The following is a 17,464-nucleotide window of genomic DNA, read 5'->3' on the forward strand; positions in this document are numbered from 1 at the left end:
TTTCCTTTGCAAACAGTCATAACATAGTAGAGAAACTATTATTTTATGCTAATATTTAAAACGCTAGTTATAACTGACTTACGGGAAATCAAAGTTAAACATTGAAATGAATATTCTTATCAAGGAATTTTGCCTGTAGGGCTGGCCTGATATCAGTCCATCAAAACATTTTTCTTCCTACTCTTCGAGCTCTGAATCATTTGATTCTTTCTTTTCAATTCTATCGTGTTTTAGTATATCACCCGCCTTGCTCAATGAAAGATGTCAGTTTTTTGTCATCTGTTAATAAGTTAACTTGCTGTTGATTTCCATATACATGTTGACGATGATTCTTCTGATAGTGTTTCTGAATTTCTTAATATCACTGAGTCCTCAACATCTCACACACCATCTTGGCAGATCCCATGCAAAGTAGGTCCCATACTTTGGACCTTGTTTTTACCCTTGGTATAACTATTACTTCGACTGGTATCTTTGCTGAAGAGCTGATATCATCTCACGGGGCACATTTTGTGCTTTTGGTTTGCCAAGGAATATGTATTGTTTGGATTTCTTATTTTCTTCATTTCCGGCAGCCTAGGCATGTTGGACGGCATGGCTTCCTCCCCACTCTTAGGCTCTTGAACACCAGAGCGCTGGTTCCCCACCTTTTTTGGTCTTGCGTATCTCTTGAGTTGTTTTGCCATGCAAGCATCCCCTAACCTTTCCACATCATCAATACTGAATCATCAGTATTGATGATTCTCCCCAAATGTGTTATATTCCACTATTAGCATCTAAACTACTGGTTACACTTATTTACACTTATTTTGAGTGAAAGAAGGATATTCAGACTCTCCCAGTTGCCGTTTCCACTCCTCTTACTCAGTAACTTGATTTAACGAGACCCTTGAGCTTGTTTGTCTGTCGTAAGCTTTGAGAGTTCAGGGCCGGAAGTGTGGCCCCAGCTGTTACCCGGCTGGTTCCCACATCCAGCCTGTTCCTCGGCTTGGCTTTGTTCTGAGTCAAAGCCGAGAAGGTCACTTACTGTATTAGCAAGATCATGTACAGATTCAAAACAACGATTCGTGTACAGTGAGAACCCTTTTCCACTTGAATGTTGTTATTAACTGTTTTATCATTAACATCAACATATTCGCAAAAACATTTGTGATACTCCTACGCACTAAGCACAACACAAAGGTTGAAGATGATGAGTGAAGATTCCACTTCATGAGAGGGGTCCTCTAAGCTACTGTCACATTTCGAAGCATGTGGGAGGACAAGTGTCATGGCGTACACAAAACCATGCACCATGAAAGAGCTCAGGTTTAGTTTTTCCATGCCAAAATAATTCTCATGAGTTTGATTGATACAGGGGTTTCTCTGCAGGCACTTCACTGTTTTCTTAGAAGGGTTTTAATTCCTTTCATGATATCTATTTCATCTTAATTTTTTTAAATAATTAAAAGCTATCCAATGAGAAGGCTATATAGGTTTTATGGTATACGTTTACTGCTCCGCTTGTCATTTTAACAGAGACAGTGGTAACACATGTCCTCCTCGTAAAAAATAATCATCACATTTGCTCATATTGGTGCTTTATTTGTTTATTTGATATAGACATGTTAATTTGTGTACATGATCATACAAAAACATATGAAACATTACTTACTCATCTTGGACAATTCATATGGATATTATATATATTCTCTCTGCTTCTTCTCTATTTTTCTTTCACTCTCTCCTCTCTCTTTGTTGCTGCTTCTTTTACTCTCTCTTTTACTCTCTCTTTATGTCTCTCACTCCCTCTTTTTATCTGTTTCTTTGTCTCACTCTCTGGACGAACAAGCAATAAGCTACATGTCAAGCTGCCGAACAGTGGCTCATACATCTCTGAGATTATAGATTTAGTTCCAGTGATGTTGTATTTATATTAGAGTACATTTACCCGTTATATTCTATTGAATATATGTACACAAAAACAGAACACAGGGTTACTTAGAGGTACACGACCCAGAGCTCTTCTTAGTCCCAATATCTTCTTTCTCCAACGCTTATCTTCCTTCCTTCTGTTTTCTATATGGACATTAAAAAAATGTATATTACTATAGTGTGTGTGTGTGTGTGTGTGTGTGTGTGTGTGTGTGTGTGTGTGTGTGTGTGTGTGTGTGTGTGTGTGTGTGTGTGTGTGTGTGTGTGTGTGTGTGTGTGTGTGTGTGTGTGTCTGTGTGGTGTGTGTGTGAGTGAGTGAGTGTATGTGCGTGTGTGATTGTGCATGTATGTGTTTTTTGTGTACAGTATGTGTGTGGGTGAGTGTGTGCACGTGTGTTACCTAAATGCCCTTATTTCTATCATGATGTCTGATTAGATCCTGCACCCATTGGTCTTCTGGATTTGTACAGACGGTTCTCTGTTTCTTGTGCGACGGCTTCTTCTTCATGAAGAATCTGCCAGTTTAATTAAAAAGAAAAAGTTACTCATATTCCACACCTACAATCATGTACGCAAGCATGCCAACACGTTTGAGTTTCATTAAATCAAAGGCCTATTAGTCAAAACCAGTTTTTTCTAATCATCGCAAAACAAGTTATTTAATGTTCCTTTCAACGCCAGAGGATTTTGTTGTACAACAGAGAGTTGAAGCAACAAAGCTAATAATGAGAAGATGGGCAGGCAGCCAAAGGTGAAGAGAGAGAGAGTGAAAACTCACACGATAGCCTCGATGTTGCAATCGCCATCGCTCTCCTGCCGCCTGTAGCTCTGGATGTTTCTCCTTGCTGTTGGTCTGATTTCTTTTGAAACGTGACCCAGACAGCAGTTACCGTAAGAGCCTAGAGGGAAATAACATTGCAAAGCACTCGGTCAGACCCTTTAAAAAAGACACACTTACACCCAAGTAGGTTACGACATCTGTTTTTACATGCTTGGGACCTTTTGGTTTATTAGTCAGGGCAAGCAGTCGAAGAAGAGCAAAAGGCAGCTGTAACTTTCGTTCCAAATAGTCCGATATTTAAGAAAAAATAAATAAATGAAAATCACAAGACAAGAATATATGCTGCAGGTGTAGTACATCGAATGCGCTAGATGTACAGATCAAAAATACAAAAAGAACACCTTCTGATTATGGCACTATTAATTTGAATCACATATTCGCTCACCCATAACAAGATATTATATCATGAAGGCAGGCTATATTGCTCTTGGGCAATCTCTTCCTCCCCTTCATAATAACAGACTCTCTCAGTGTAATTTATTGCATGGGAAAAAAACTCTACTGGTATCCATTGACAAAAAAACATGAAACAACTATGTGTGGCTTTTTATAAAGATTGCCTCCTGGAATGGATTAGTCTGTTTGCTTCACTCCAAAGGAGAAGTCACGTAAAAATGTGCTTGCATAAATTGACTCATCTGTGTTTTAAAAATCCTCTTTTCATGCAAACCTTTAAGCTTAAGCGTACATAGGAAATCCAAGGAAAAAAGGATGCAAATAAACAAAACAATTGTGTTGCAAAGAGATCAGATCTATTGCATAACTTACCTTGTGCCGTACTTATGAACATGTAGGTGCTGAAGAGCAGAATGATCAGCAGTGCAGACTTCATGTCTCTAGCAGTTGTGCAGACCTCACAGAAGAATGAACTCCCAACAAAAGAGGAGCTTGTCAAATAGAAAGTGAAGAGAGACTTATCCCTCCCTCTGGTTTTATTTGGCTGTTGTGTTGATGCTCTATTACCCCACGTTGAAATGGTTCCAACTTGTTTCTGTTTCATGGCTTTTTACGATTTCACACATGCAGAGTGGATTTGTTGCAGCATGTTGAAATGCGTGGAACTTTGTAAGTGCCTGAAGGCAACCTGTATTAATCACACGTCTGAATCTCCCCCCCTAGTCATATCTGTTGGGCTTAATTTCTTCCAAACAACATGTTTAGGCAATGACTGTTGATGTTAGGCCAACCACAGGTGGGAATATACGTTTTTTTTTCACAAATGTTTATTTCACAAGAAATGCTTTTCCTCAGAAAGAGTGGGTGTCTGTCTTTCCCCTAATAGTGCTTGTAAGTGTGTGTGTGTGTGTGTGTGTGTGTGTGTGTGTGTGTGTGTGTGTGTGTGTGTGTGTGTGTGTGTGTGTGTGTGTGTGTGTGTGTGTGTGTGTGTGTGTGTGTGTGTGTGATTGTGTGTGTCCCTCCATCACAACCCTTTTCTCACACACCCTGGGCAGTTGGTAGGAATTCTGGGCCCCCTGAAAGAATATCAGTGTGGGCCCCTCTACCCCATTCATTGCCACCTTAAATGTTCTTGTTTTTCAGTGTTCTTGTTGGTGCCTGGTGTAATACACCCAATTTGTTTCCTTTTTTAAATTTAACGATTTAAAAAGTCAGAGTATTATTACGTAAATTATGTATTATTAATTGTCTTATTCTCATTTCCCTGATTTGCAACACGTTATTACACCTCTGATTGCAAAGAGTGGTTAATTTTCAATTAACCACTCTACAAATAGGTGTGGGTATTTTATTGTATTTAACAATCAAGCACTGATATGCAAAAGACAAAGTGTCCTGGCTCAAGATAGTCCACAGGTAAATATGTAGCATTTAACTTAAATGTGCAAGTGAAACAAAGAGCACATGGAATACGTTGTTGTAAAACAAATATCTAAAACAACACCAAGCCTCATCTAATCTCAATTAAAGTTTAAATTGGCTTGTTTGTTCACTGTAAGTCTCATCAGAAAGCCCAACGCCGGGCCTTTTTGTTAGCAAATTCGCTGATGAGGTCTTTGAAGTGCAATTGTCGGCTTAGCTGACTTTCAATTGAAAGTCTAGCAAGGTGGATCTGAGATAGTTCTTAACTAGTTTCAGTTTACTGAACGCCCTTTCTCCACCTGCATCAGTCACAGGTAATGTACAGAAGATTCGGATGGCAACACATACTTCACCAAAAGCTCTGAAGCTGAAATTTATGAATGGAATTCAGCAGTTCAAGGGGAGAGTGGCAGTCTGAAAATGTGGCACTATAAACAGACCTCAAATGTTGCAAAATTAGCACTAAGATCCTGTTTGTGTTTGCTTGTTAATGAATGGCAAACTGAGTGAATCTGATCATCTTTTAAAGCCTTGATTTTCAGTATTGCAGCAAATTCCACACAGATATTTGCAATGGATTGAAAGCGGGTGTCCAAGGCACAGATGATGTTATCTAAAGCCACATAGAACACACTGTTGTGAAACAGATTGGATTCTTTCCTTCTTTCCTCTGACCCTCATCTGCAAAACGTTTTCTCTTTCGCTTGTGGCTAACTGGAAATCCAGTGGGAACATCCATAGCTTCTGCTATAAGGGAAGCCTCTGCAAGGAAGTCATCCCATGAGTTGCGAAAGAGCTGCATTCCTTCCTTCAATGCCTCTATATTGGCTGCTTCTACATCTAGTGTAATTTTTCCTGACTGCAGAATTATGTTTCTGTCTTCAATGGACTGCAGTATTTTTTTCGAGACTGTCAGGGGAAGAATGGCTTTAAAAGATGTTAAATAACTCCTGAGACCAGTGACCTCTGATTTGACTTCATTAGTCAAGCTGCACCTAGCAAAGATGCTATCCAGGGCCTCTAGGAGAGATGGTAAGTGATTTGCAACTGGTTTAACAGCCCCTATGCGGGCACTCCAATGGGTATCAGACATGCGGTGAAGGGAGCACTGGAGCAGCCAGTCTTCTCTTTGAGAATGGCCCATCTCTCTGGGCTGGCACTGAAGATATTGTACAAGCGATTCAAACACCCGAAAAATGTTGCAACATCGGTACATGACTCTGCAGCATGTACTCCAACAAGATAGAGGGCCCGATTTTACGGTCTGAAACGCAAGTGAGAAGTGCCAAGCGCAAGTAGCTTTGTGGGCGGTTCTGCGACGATGTCGCTAGTTTACCTGCGCTAAAAATGACTCTTGCGCCCGGCGCATATCTATAAGGGTTGGTCTGAAGTAGCCCAATTAGTAATTACCCGTAGGTGTGTTTTGGGCGTAACGTGCAATAAATAATCAGAGTGCCTTCGCCGCATCTGATGAGCAAGCAGAGGGGAAAAAATGGTTACCATGCATGACCAGCTGTGAAATGTCCCCTGTTGTCAGCGATTACATAGCCAACGTGATCTAGCCCGATCATTAACTTAGATTGGGTCAGTTGTGCTCCTTTTTTCTGTGGAATAATGCGGCCCAGCCTGACCCAGACTCTACCTCCAACGGCCCCAAGGTAAGTTGAGTTTGAGACCCCTTCAGGTTCAGAACTTTATTATTTAGCTCACACTGCCATCTATTGGCTAAGACATGCAACAGCATAGTAACTAAGAAAATAAAATTCACAGAATCCTGGACAGGACATAAGAAAAATCATGGATAATATTAGGGATGCACCGATATGAAAATTCTGACCGATACCGATATCCGATATTAAAATTGCTGTTACGGCCGATAAACGATATTTACCGATATCGATATTGGTATGAAAACCAGTTTCTATGATGATTTTGTATACTGGAGAACATGTAAACACTGTGAATATGAAAAAGTTATTTCTTTCTTTATTTACCAAAACTTCGAAATACATTGTTTCTTCAACAAGTTACAGGGCATCCATAACAAACACAAGTTACTAACAGTGTTAGTTTTAGGCTACTTTTACAACTTGCATCTATGAAAAAGTTTTGATCATAAATCACAATAACGATCACAAATCAAAATATCTTGACAAGTTTTTATAACTTAAATCAAATTTGCCAATATTCATGGAAACCAGACACTTGTTTAATAAATGACAAAAAGGGTTTCAAGTTTAACTCAATTTCAACTCAAATCTGTGAAATAGGCTAAATCAAATATATCAAGGGAGGTTGGTTGTAGTCTTTTCACTCGGTTCTAGCCCTACTGTTGATCCGGAGAACCGAGCGAAAAGACTACAACCAAATATAAACATATCCGCTTCCGGTTCCGGTTTCCATGGATTTCCGGGATTACGGAACGCCAAATAAAACACAACAGAAACTGTATTTCGCTACGATAATGTATATAATGATTTGACACGGCATCCTCCGCACATTACTTCGGCTTTGCAGGTACTGCATATTGCAATTCGAGTACCTTCATTTGAGACCGTAAAAAACATCCAAACCGCCGACATTGATTATTTTCAGTTAAAGGCCCACTATGCAACTTTTTTAGCCAAAATTACATTAAGTATGCAGGTTGAGAGTTATGCTGATGGTTCTGCATCCATTTCTGGGTTGATTGGTGGGTGTGTCATTTACCCATGTCGCCTCTCCAGTGAAAAAGCGCATATGCAACTTGATCTGTTCGGACCGACACAATCCGGATGTGACGCAGCGGAAGTATCCTCGAAAATGTAGTCAGATTGTAGTTTCGAAAATGCTTTACGGCACAGACACACACCCAAACATGGCACCGGCTAGATATAAACAGCCAGTTGCGAGGCAATTGTTGTCCGAGGTAGGAAACCCAAACGCCGCCGTGTTTGGGTGCATGATAGAGTTTAGATCGGGTTAGATTAAATAATCTCGGATATAAATAACGATCTCATCTCATCGTCATCCGTTTATCCGGGGTCGGGTCGCGGGGGGAGCAGCTCAAGCAGGGGGCTCCAGACTTCCCTTTCCCGGGCCACATTGACCAGCTCTGACGGGGGGATCCCGAGGCGTTCCCAGGCCAGTGTTGAGATATAATCTCTCCACCTAGTCCTGGGTCTTCCCCGAGGTCTCCTCCCCAATGGACGTGCCTGAAACACCTCCAAAGGGAGGCGCCCAGTAGGCATCCTTGCCAGATGCCCGAACCACCTCAGCTGACTCCTTTCTAAGTAAAGGAGCAGCGGCTCTAATCCGAGTTCCTCACGGATTACTGAGCTTCTCACCCTATCCCGAGACGCCAGCCACCCTTCTGAGAAAACTCATCTCGGCCGCTTTTACCCGCGATCTCGTCCTTTCGGTCATCACCCAACCCTCATGACCATAGGTGAGGATAGGAACGAAGATCGACCGGTAGATCGAGAGCTTTGCCTTGCGGCTCAGCTCTCTTTTCGTAACAACGGTGCGGTAAAGCGAACGCAATACCGCCCCCGCTGCTCTGATTCTCCGGCCAATCTCACGCTCCATAGTACCCTCACTCGCGAACAAGACCCCGAGGTACTTGAACTCCTTCACTTGGGCTAAGGACTCATAAATAACGATAATCGGGTTAAATAACTTCACATGGTGTGTCTGGTGTGTTTCCAGCATTCGTAGTGTTGATCAGCAGAGAAATAGTCCGCCAAGACGTTGAGGTTGCTTAGCAGCCAGAGACTCTGTCCATGCAAGTGAACGGAGCGTTCACTCTTCGTCATAACTATCAAACCAAACATCCTTCACATTCACCGAGCGAACATTCTGAAAGTAAAATGCACATTTCTCGCTAAAAATGTTTCCATAAACGCATTTAATGGCGTAACTATGTTACTATTTCCACCCAGAAAAAAGAAAGATGTCGGCCGTATGATTCTGTGCAAGGGTCACTACTGGTCACTACAGTAACGAATTGCTTTACGGCACAGACCCACAAACACGGAACCGGCTCGATATAAACACAAGTAACTAATGGATTGTTATATTCATCATAGATCAGCCGACTAAAAAGAGACAGAGAAACCCAATGTCGGAGGAACAGAAGAAGAGAAAAGGGAGACAGACCGACAGAGAGGCCAGACACGAGTAAACGTTGGGCAAGCTTTTCAGGAATTGCGTGAACTGAAAGAAAAAGAAGACTGCAAATCAGACGCCGACTCGGCCGTGTTGCTTTTGAAATTGAAAGTACCCTTGGGTGAACTTTGTCTGCGTAATATTCTTGATTCTGATAGTCTCTGTACACATGTGTTTTCTCAACCATTTTTTTGAGCCCTGTAAAAATTGTTTTCTCGACCGTTTTGTTGTGAGCCCTCCCTGTTTGTTTCTAGCTTGCTTGGTTGCAACCATATAAACACCTTTGTTTCCATGGGTGTTTTGCTGTTCGTCTGTCTCGTCCCCCAGATACAGACTGAATCCCCGAATCGAGGTTCTTGTTTATTTCGATTATTATGTTGGCCAAACCTCTTACACTGATTGTTCTGTTCAACCTAAGATAAAATAATTATAACCTAGGGTATAAATTCTCCCCGTCAACTATAAAAAATTATGGATTTATGTTTATTGCAATGCAAATACACCATTTTAAAAATGTATAACCTTGCCTACACTTTATGAACATCTATTTCGGACATGGCTCCGCGCATTCGCCGGCTTCTTTGAAAACAAATGCACATGGCTCGCGTAGAAGAGCATGGGGAAGGGACGTCAACGAGTTGTTACGACAGTGTTGTGAAATATCTACTACGAAGCTTTAGGGGGCGCTGTGTAGAGAAATGTGCGTGCCAAAACCAAGAAAACAGCGAAGACATGCCCGAAGTTGCATAGTGGGCCTTTAAGGTGACAAACACTCCTGTACTGCCTCTCCGTGCGTCTCTGGCTGCGTCACTGACAATGTCACATGACCAAACAAGCTGCGCATGGGCAAAAAACACACACAACGGCAACTAGACTAGGAAATAAATATAGGCTGTTAATATCGGACCAGTTTTACTTATCGGGCCGATGCCGATATGTTAAAAAATTACTAACATCGGCCGATAACGATATCACTGCTGATATATCGTGCATCCCTAGATAATATAATAATAATAATAATAATAATAATAATAATAATAATAATAATATAATAATACATTTACAACAGTGTTGTCTATAACTTAGATAAAAAGGTTAAGTTATATGTATTTATTCTTTAGGAGCTACAGTCTAGCCAAAATATGTTTAATCCTTTCCTCTGGGATAAAATACTCATTGGCATTATGAGTTTAACTGAGGTTAAACTGTTACAAAAGGTCTGAGCTTTTCTGACAATAAACCAACAGACTGTTAAAAAAAATCTACAATGTGTTCATTGATAGATAAATACATATATATACCCCCCACCAGAATAAATGTAGGATCTCCACCAGGTCACCCTATAATGCAGCAGAAAGCAGGAAATCACATCTACGATATTCAAAATCCCCCCCCCCCCACACACACACCTTTATATACTTCATATATACCCCTGTGGCTTCCTGGGGGCTGAGCCCCCCCAAAAGTCAGAACCTAGAATCGCCCCTGTGCTCGCCTCCTCTTTGCAATGGAATTTGTTTAAGATATAAAACCATTTAATTGAACATACACAGACTAAAACAGATATTTTCGTTTTTAAATAAATATTTGGAAACGAAAATTCGTGTTTCCCGCAGCGTGCCTCTCTGGTATTGAGCGGGTCTGCAGGATCGCACTCTGCACAAAAGTCGGTTAAAAAGTCTCGGTCACGCCTGACTCCGTAATCAACGCTTTCCAAGCATCGGTGGTGATGGCAACTTTCTCCGCCAAGAACAGGATCTCACGGATGGGGGCTGCTGCTTCTCTGTACATTTTCTCCACGCCGCACAGTCATAGTTTGGCGAAATGGCACTGTGTAATCCGCCTCTGCCATGTTTAAAATAGCATGCATATGCATCAGTTGTATTCCCAATTGAATTTACAGAGCAATCCCTGCAAAGTATTTAGGTTAACTATATAAGTGACTATATTAGTGTGTGTCTGACAGGGGGGGGGGGGGGGGGGACTATATTAGTGTGTCATCGTCCTTCGTCCTCCATCACGAAGGACGATGACATCGTCCATCGGCACAACCCTAGTAGGCAGTGTATTTTTTTTTTGTTCCATTACCTCTGACCCCCGTACTAAGTCGCCGGATCCAACCCCCCTCTGAGTTCCGGGACCTACACCTTTACAAATGAAGCACTGATCATATCACATACTTTACTATTGATTGAAACGTTGTGTACTGGTTAGTGCTGTCAGTTAAACGCGTTATTAACGGCGTTAACGCAAACCAATTTTAACGGCGTTAATTTTTTTATCGCGCGATTAACGCAATTCTTTTTTTCTTTGGCTCAAAACAAAGAAGCAGTAGCCTGACTGCTATGTTCAAGGCAGTATGTTTTTATGTTCATCGTTTAATTGCACTATAGGCATTTTTTTTGGATCGTCCTGTTTTGATCAGTATATGCCAATGTTGTTATCAATAAAAAAACATTTGCACAAGGCAAGCCGATGCACTTCTCCATGTTGATAAGAGCATTAAATTGAGAACAATTTATGGGACAAAGAAATCAAGGGATATTTAGCATAGAAAAAAAAAAATTAATTATTTTAATTGCTTGACAGCACTAGTACTGGTAAACCAGCTCTAGATAAGGGCAAGTGTAGCCTTCCAAACAGTGGCAATACAATGTGCTTCTCATAAATAAAAGCAAAAGGATAGTAGGTGATAGGCTACAAGGAAATAAAGGCGTTTGAACTTCAAGCTGATCCTACTAAGTAGTTCTGTTTTGTTCTGACTGGTTTTTATCAGATAAATAAACCCTGCTGTGAATAACTTTTAGATTCCGAACGCAGTGCAAATGAATGGACGCTGTCGGGAACACGCCTAAGCAAGAGCGTCATCACTAGTCACGTCTCCATCTAAAGGTGAAGCGAATCTTTAGAAAGTTTGTACAACATAATTTCGAATTAGGTGCGTTTCCATCAAGTGGTTGGAAAACTACACTAGTTCTGCCTGGAGATGGCGCTGTAGGCATAAAATATATGCCGATTTTATTTTTGATAAGTTTGACCTATTCATCGGTCCACACGTATCTATTATTCACATTAGCCATCTGTTCCCAGTTGATGTCGGCAGGGTTGCTATGGCCGGTCGTTATGCAGAAATCGAAAAAATGTTCGCTATGTCACAGCTGTTTCGAAAAATGTGTTTCCATCTCCCATTTTGTGCATTTAATCTCTTTCGCATAAATCCAAAACCACCTCAAGCGAGTGGAAAAACTTTTTTGCGAATTCGAGGACTTTTATGCGAATTTGCATAAAAGTTTTGCGAATACTTCAACAATTGCATAAAAGCAGGGGGATGGAAACGCAGCTACTGACGAGGCATCTCGTTATCACCAGGACCATGAACTCGCCCTTTTACACACCTATGTTATGAAGCTACGTGGCAAAATAAATGATCAACACCACCATCTAGTGGATATCAAGCGTATCAGCACCATCGTCCATTATCGCTGAAGTCCGTTCCACACCGGACCTGTATTTATACACTTCCTGGTGACGCTCAGAGTGGGCGTGTCTTCACGGCTTGCTTTCATAGTAGTAAGCAGCGCTCGGCTGTCGCTCCTCTTACTCGTTACATGTTAAATGCAAGTCATCCTGACTGCTTCATTTTTTGAGCAGCTGTGTAGTTAGGGAGGGCGTGTCTGTTTTTATGTGGGTCATTCAAAAAAGCACTGCTTTTAGTTCATAGTGAGTTGAAGGCGACAGCCGGGTTGTAGTCCTTGACGCATCTGAACCCCCTCGCTAGCTAGCTACTTTTGAATAAAACCACATGGAGTCTCAAAACACTAATGTGACAGAAAACGCCAAGGCGATGCTCAAGAACGCGAAGACACTCAAGCTCCACACGGGGAACTTGGTGATTCGAAGTCGTCTGAAGAAGAAGTGTCCGTCTTCTCCAAGTGAAGAGGTATGACCTATCGATGACGTTCTAACACAACCAAACAGGTTGATCAGTGAACACCTTTAGCCGTCTGAGCTAGCCACTATCGTCCCTTCTTGCCCTCCATTATCTTCTTCTGCCATCATGTGACCTGGACAAATTAATGTTTACCATAACGTGATCTTATGTTTCAGCTTCAAGACTGCATTCGAGCGACGCTGATCGATTGGCTTTCCACAACACAACTACCTTCAGAAGGGGTGAGACTATTTGGCCAACATAAATAAAGCAAAGGTTTCCATGCTGAAAATCCTACTCAGTGAGATAGGACGCTGTAGGGTGTATCTGCTTGCCAAAACAAAATAATCTTCGTGGCGCACCTCAAAGCATGCCCCGGGGCACCCTGAATAGGAACTGTCATATTGAATGTTCATGCAGAGTTGGCCACCAAAGGCACGACTCTGACCGGTCCGGCCTGGGGTGGGTGAGAGGGAGGGGGGAGGGAGGCAGGCGGACAGACAGACAGACAGACAGACAAACGGCACCGGGCTCCAACTCAAAATAATCTGAATTCCATGATCGTTTTGTAGTAGATTCCTTCTCCTTTCTCTTTCCCGACAGCCATTTTATTGAATGAAGTTCACTATGGCTGTGTTTTAATGGACCTGTGCGTCAGAGCTCCAGCCATTCCTGTGTCTGGCTGTTACTGTCTTTGTAGTGTTAGCCGGCCCTAAATGGTCCAACCTTATTATCGCCGCGGAGTCTGTTCCTCCACAGTAGAAGAAGGAGAGGAAACCGTAACACCCCTCACTAACGCATTAGTCATCCGACCCCAATACTGAAAGGGTGAGCTTTAATAATAAAGTGTATTATCTAGGGCTGTAACGATCAAGGCCGGATTAACCATTAGGGCAACTGGGCACTTGCCCAGGGCCCGTGACATCAAAGGGGCCCTTGACAACGTTTTTTTTTTTTTTTTTTTTCAAAGTGCAAACATACATCTTCAGACACCACATAACACGACAAAACCCAGATACGTGTGACAGACATGTAACATATACCAAAACATATAGAATTATACGGGGACAAGGACAGATTACGAGAGGGTGTGTGTGTGTGTGTGTGTGTGTGTGTGTGTGTGTGTGTGTGTGTGTGTGTGTGTGTGTGTGTGTGTGTGTGTGTGTGTGTGTGTGTGTGTGTGTGTGTGTGGCCAGATGCTTTCCTCCGGCATCTCCGACCCCCAACGCGATAGAGGTCACACCCGAAGCACCTTATCCCCCCTGATGAACCCCCCCCTCCCCAGGGCAGCCGGCCCTAACGGCCATTAACAGTGGTAATGGAGGTGAGGCCTATTAAGTTAAGTTAAGGCCTACCTAGCTGTTTGCTGTCAAGACAATTGAAACATTCAATAAGTACTCATCAAGCCACCAAGTTCTGATGATAGCGACTTTACGATTGTTTGGCGGCGGCGAGGGGGGGGGCCTTGAGCCTTGTTGCCCAGGGCACAGAAAATTGTTAATCCGGCCCTGCTTATAGGTCGGAATGAAGCGGCCACCGATTATTGACAGGATGGGTACTTTATTCTACCGGACTCGTTCGCTTCTTCACTAGACACACGCGCTACCGCTCGCTCTCCTCGCTCGTCCACTCACTCGCTGACGTCACTCACACACGCATCCGCACATTGCCATTCTGGCGCACACACATATGCTACTCGTAACGCCTCGTTATTGCGACGTTCATGACATTCAGGTTTTTCTCCATCTATTGAAAGTTAAGCTATTAAACATGTTGCATTCTATACGGCCTGATTATGTCATTATTTAAGCTACATAGCCTAATAATAAGTGCTAATAAGGATATTTGACTAAACCAACCAAACAGTTGAAAAAAGCATCCTCCCACACGTTATTTCTTTATTCATTTAGCTATACTTTAATTGTATTCTTTCTGTTCAAATCTGTTCAGTGTTCCAAATTATTTGTTATTAAATGTTACATTAAGTTAATTGGTATATAAGTGTTTAAATGAAATGCTTTTTAAATTTCAAAAAATCGTGGGATGTATCGAACCGTGGGTCAACAATCGTGATACAAACTGAATCGTGAGTTTGTGTATCGTTACAGCCCTAGTATTATCCTATTAGTTTAGGAGAGACAGTCGACGTCCGACCTACTTTACTGATGATGCCACTGCCAGTGTTTGTATAACTGGCATCGCAGCCCATGACGTCATCTGGCTTTTTGGTTTAAGTGGGCCTGATTGAGAGTGGATTGGACTCATAATGTGTGCATCGCACAGGGTGTTTCGGACACCGTGGACTGCTCCATCCCTGAGGCCACAGAGGCCATCAAACCGGAGGAAAGAGAGGAGCTGAAGGTTTCTGGTCAGTATTCGTCCGTCAGGTCATCCAGGACTTTTAAAATGTCTCTAAAGTGGTGTCGCCTCTCCTGAATGTTTTTTTATCTGTACCGCATTCCAGTGAAACTGTTCCTGTGTGAGACCGATCAGTCGTCCATCCCAGAGGCCGTGGAGATGGGTCGGTGACGTCTTATCTTTCTTTGCATGACTGGTCCTATTTACCTCAACTTGAGTGATTTAGCAGTAACCTTAATACAAATGTGTGAATTCAGATAGTTGTCATAATGGAGCAGGTAGGGGTTTAGCATCTTGCCCAAGGAGGCCTTCAGGTAAGACTGTGGACAATGGGAATCTTAACACCCTGACCGATAGGATTGTTATTGTATTGTCATTGAATATCCGATGCCAATATTGCGTGGCTACTTTTGGCATAAAGATCCTCTTCTCCTCAGCCTGTCAGACGCTTGCTGTGTCTCAGCTGGACTCTGTGATCATCGCCCCCCGGGGGCTCCCCGAAGGCGAGGTGCAGACGTTGGCCCACCTGCAGCCCGCCTGGGAGGTGTTGGAGGCGTTGGTGGGGTCCAAGAAGATCGCGGCCATCGGCACCTCGGATCTGGACAAGGATCTGCTGGAGCAGCTCTACAAGTGGTCTCAGGTCAGGGGAATGCGCGGTTGTTGACGGTGGGCACCTGGTGTTGAGAGCCGGATTACAGGGCCGGGGATTCTTGTCAAGGAGGGTTTATGCGACAGCAAGGCAGAATAGAACAACACTACTATTTTCACATGGTTTTTCTGTGTGGGCCAGATTTATAGAAAAAGTATGCGGGAGGTTGTCTGCTGAGCTCCTGTGCTCCCCTTACCCCCCTCTCCCTCCCCAGGTGAAGCCCAGCAGTAACCAGGTGAACCTGGCCTCCTGCTGTGTGATGCCCCCTGACCTCACAGCCTTCGCTAAGGACTTTGACATTCAGCTGCTCACACACAGCGACCCAAAAGGTGAACAACTGGTTTGGCAACTTTTTCAAATCTCAAATTAAAAAGGGGAAGAGAAAAGGCAAGAACCAGGGTATGCTCTGACAACTCATTCCTGCTGTGTGGACCATGGTTGTGCTTGCATGTACCTATGCAAAATGGGCAGAAGAAGTTGTCATGAATACCGTGTCGCGTCTCCTCTTCTTTGCATCCGCAGAGCTGATGTCGTCGTCCGCGTTCCAGGAGGCCGTGCAGGAAAGCACCAAGGAGCTGGCTGTGGCCGACTGGAGGCTGGAGTGGGTACTGCGCTACTCCATCATAGTGAAGAGCAGGGGCATCATAAAGGCTAAGGGCTACCTGGTCAACGGCAGGAAGGCTAGTCCCTAGCAGGGCCCAGGAGAGGAGGAGACACTGCGATGAAACTACTGCGCCTCCACTTCGTACACACACAATCGAAATCAATGTCATTTTTTATAATTTGCATTCATTCTACATAGTTGTGACTAGATTATTTAGTATCATTTTGGGGGGGTTCTTTTTTTTTTTAAAGAATAGTATTTTACTTAAATGGGCAATTCACATTTCCAAGTTCTCAGTCGTATTTGAAAATCCTTCATTGGTAAATATAAACGTGTGTGTGTGTGTGTGTGTGTGTGTGTGTGTGTGTGTGTGTGTGTGTGTGTGTGTGTGTGTGTGTGTGTGTGTGTGTGTGTGAACTACCCTGGTTTATTGATGCTGCTCATTGTGACCAATGCATTTATACTTTTCTCTTACCACTCGCCAACAAAGTGTAGGCTTCATTTTAATATGATATAATCATGAAGGTGGCTGATCGCAATTTGGTTTCTGAAACTTGTCCCGACATGAAGTGCCTCTTTTTCTTCTGTATAATATTTTCTAATGATTACTACCTGCCTCGTTATAGCTGGAGTTGTGCATCTATATCTAATACTGTTGGTGGGAATGAAAATATTGTACTGTGTTCCCTCAAAAGACGATGGCCTGATTTGACAGCGGGAATCAACCTATCGAAAATGAAAGAATATACAGAGAAATGTGGGCAAAAAGAATATTGGTGTATGTTTTCAAAACAAATACTTTAAACAACGTTCGAAGCCTGTGTTCCACTGAAAACCATGTACTGTATCAAAAGACTAGTGGAAAATGATTCAAGCAGTCAATGTTTGAAAGCCGTGCAAGACCTTTGCATGTTGGCTTTCACCACTGGAAATCATTTTTATGGAAACTATTACATTAACACAATCTGCAGAATGGTTTTATTTATTAAATCTTAAATTAAACATTTATATCAAACTTAATCGGGGAATGTAAACATTCATAATAAATAGTTTGTGCAAAGCACTACTTTGGTTTATGGATTGATTAAAAGAGGTGAGCCAACAATGCAAAACAAATGCTGTAAAAACTTGGGTTGCTTATTGACCAAATAAAATCAGAAGTTTGAGATTATTGGACTTTGGTTTTTGCTTGTCTGTGGTGTG

At 42.5% G+C, this 17,464-nt stretch overlaps 2 protein-coding genes and 1 long non-coding RNA gene across 4 annotated transcripts; 1 reads left to right on the plus strand and 2 right to left on the minus strand.

Annotated features, from left to right (window-relative positions):
• Positions 1-1,563: 1,563 nt before the first annotated feature.
• Positions 1,564-17,443, minus strand: LOC115555094 (uncharacterized). The gene is made up of 2 exons (XR_003978814.1): positions 16,594-17,443; positions 1,564-2,035 (listed from the first exon to the last, which is right to left on the minus strand). It is a non-coding gene; the product is annotated as an uncharacterized LOC115555094 (long non-coding RNA).
• ccl25b (chemokine (C-C motif) ligand 25b) lies at positions 1,572-3,739 on the minus strand. Of its 2 annotated transcripts, XR_003978813.1 has the most exons (4): positions 3,524-3,730; positions 2,693-2,813; positions 2,315-2,429; positions 1,572-2,058 (listed from the first exon to the last, which is right to left on the minus strand). XR_003978813.1 is itself a non-coding variant. In XM_030371764.1 (3 exons), exons 1-3 carry the CDS (start codon positions 3,585-3,587, stop codon positions 2,315-2,317), a joined length of 300 nt encoding a protein of 99 aa, XP_030227624.1. In that variant the 5' UTR covers positions 3,588-3,739; the 3' UTR covers positions 2,257-2,314. The 2 variants fall into 2 exon arrangements, 1 of the variants encoding a protein (XP_030227624.1); XM_030371764.1 differs by lacking the exon at positions 1,572-2,058 and having other exon boundaries at positions 2,257-2,429; positions 3,524-3,739.
• gclm (glutamate-cysteine ligase, modifier subunit) lies at positions 12,314-17,327 on the plus strand. Its single transcript, XM_030371763.1, has 7 exons — positions 12,314-12,659; positions 12,827-12,892; positions 14,934-15,018; positions 15,115-15,171; positions 15,446-15,648; positions 15,872-15,986; positions 16,180-17,327. The coding sequence occupies exons 1-7, from the start codon at positions 12,522-12,524 to the stop codon at positions 16,347-16,349; spliced, it is 834 nt and encodes a 277-aa protein (XP_030227623.1). The 5' UTR covers positions 12,314-12,521; the 3' UTR covers positions 16,350-17,327.
• Positions 17,444-17,464: the final 21 nt, after the last annotated feature.

This window comes from Gadus morhua, chromosome 12, assembly GCF_902167405.1.
Source record: "Gadus morhua chromosome 12, gadMor3.0, whole genome shotgun sequence".
NCBI classification, from domain to species: domain Eukaryota; kingdom Metazoa; phylum Chordata; class Actinopteri; order Gadiformes; family Gadidae; genus Gadus; species Gadus morhua.

Excerpts from the sequence above, each read along its gene's own strand:
- ccl25b (XM_030371764.1), bottom strand. The coding sequence starts at position 3,587 with ATGAAGTCTGCACTGCTGATCATTCTGCTCTTCAGCACCTACATGTTC. Across the intron at positions 2,814-3,523 it reads GTTCATAAGTACGGCACAAG|GCTCTTACGGTAACTGCTGT; the intron begins GTAAGTTATGCA and ends ATTTCCCTCTAG. Across the intron at positions 2,430-2,692 it reads TGCAACATCGAGGCTATCGT|ATTCTTCATGAAGAAGAAGC; the intron begins GTGAGTTTTCAC and ends TTAAACTGGCAG.
- gclm (XM_030371763.1), top strand. The coding sequence starts at position 12,522 with ATGGAGTCTCAAAACACTAATGTGACAGAAAACGCCAAGGCGATGCTC. Across the intron at positions 15,649-15,871 it reads AGCTCTACAAGTGGTCTCAG|GTGAAGCCCAGCAGTAACCA; the intron begins GTCAGGGGAATG and ends CTCCCTCCCCAG. Across the intron at positions 15,987-16,179 it reads CACACACAGCGACCCAAAAG|AGCTGATGTCGTCGTCCGCG; the intron begins GTGAACAACTGG and ends TTGCATCCGCAG.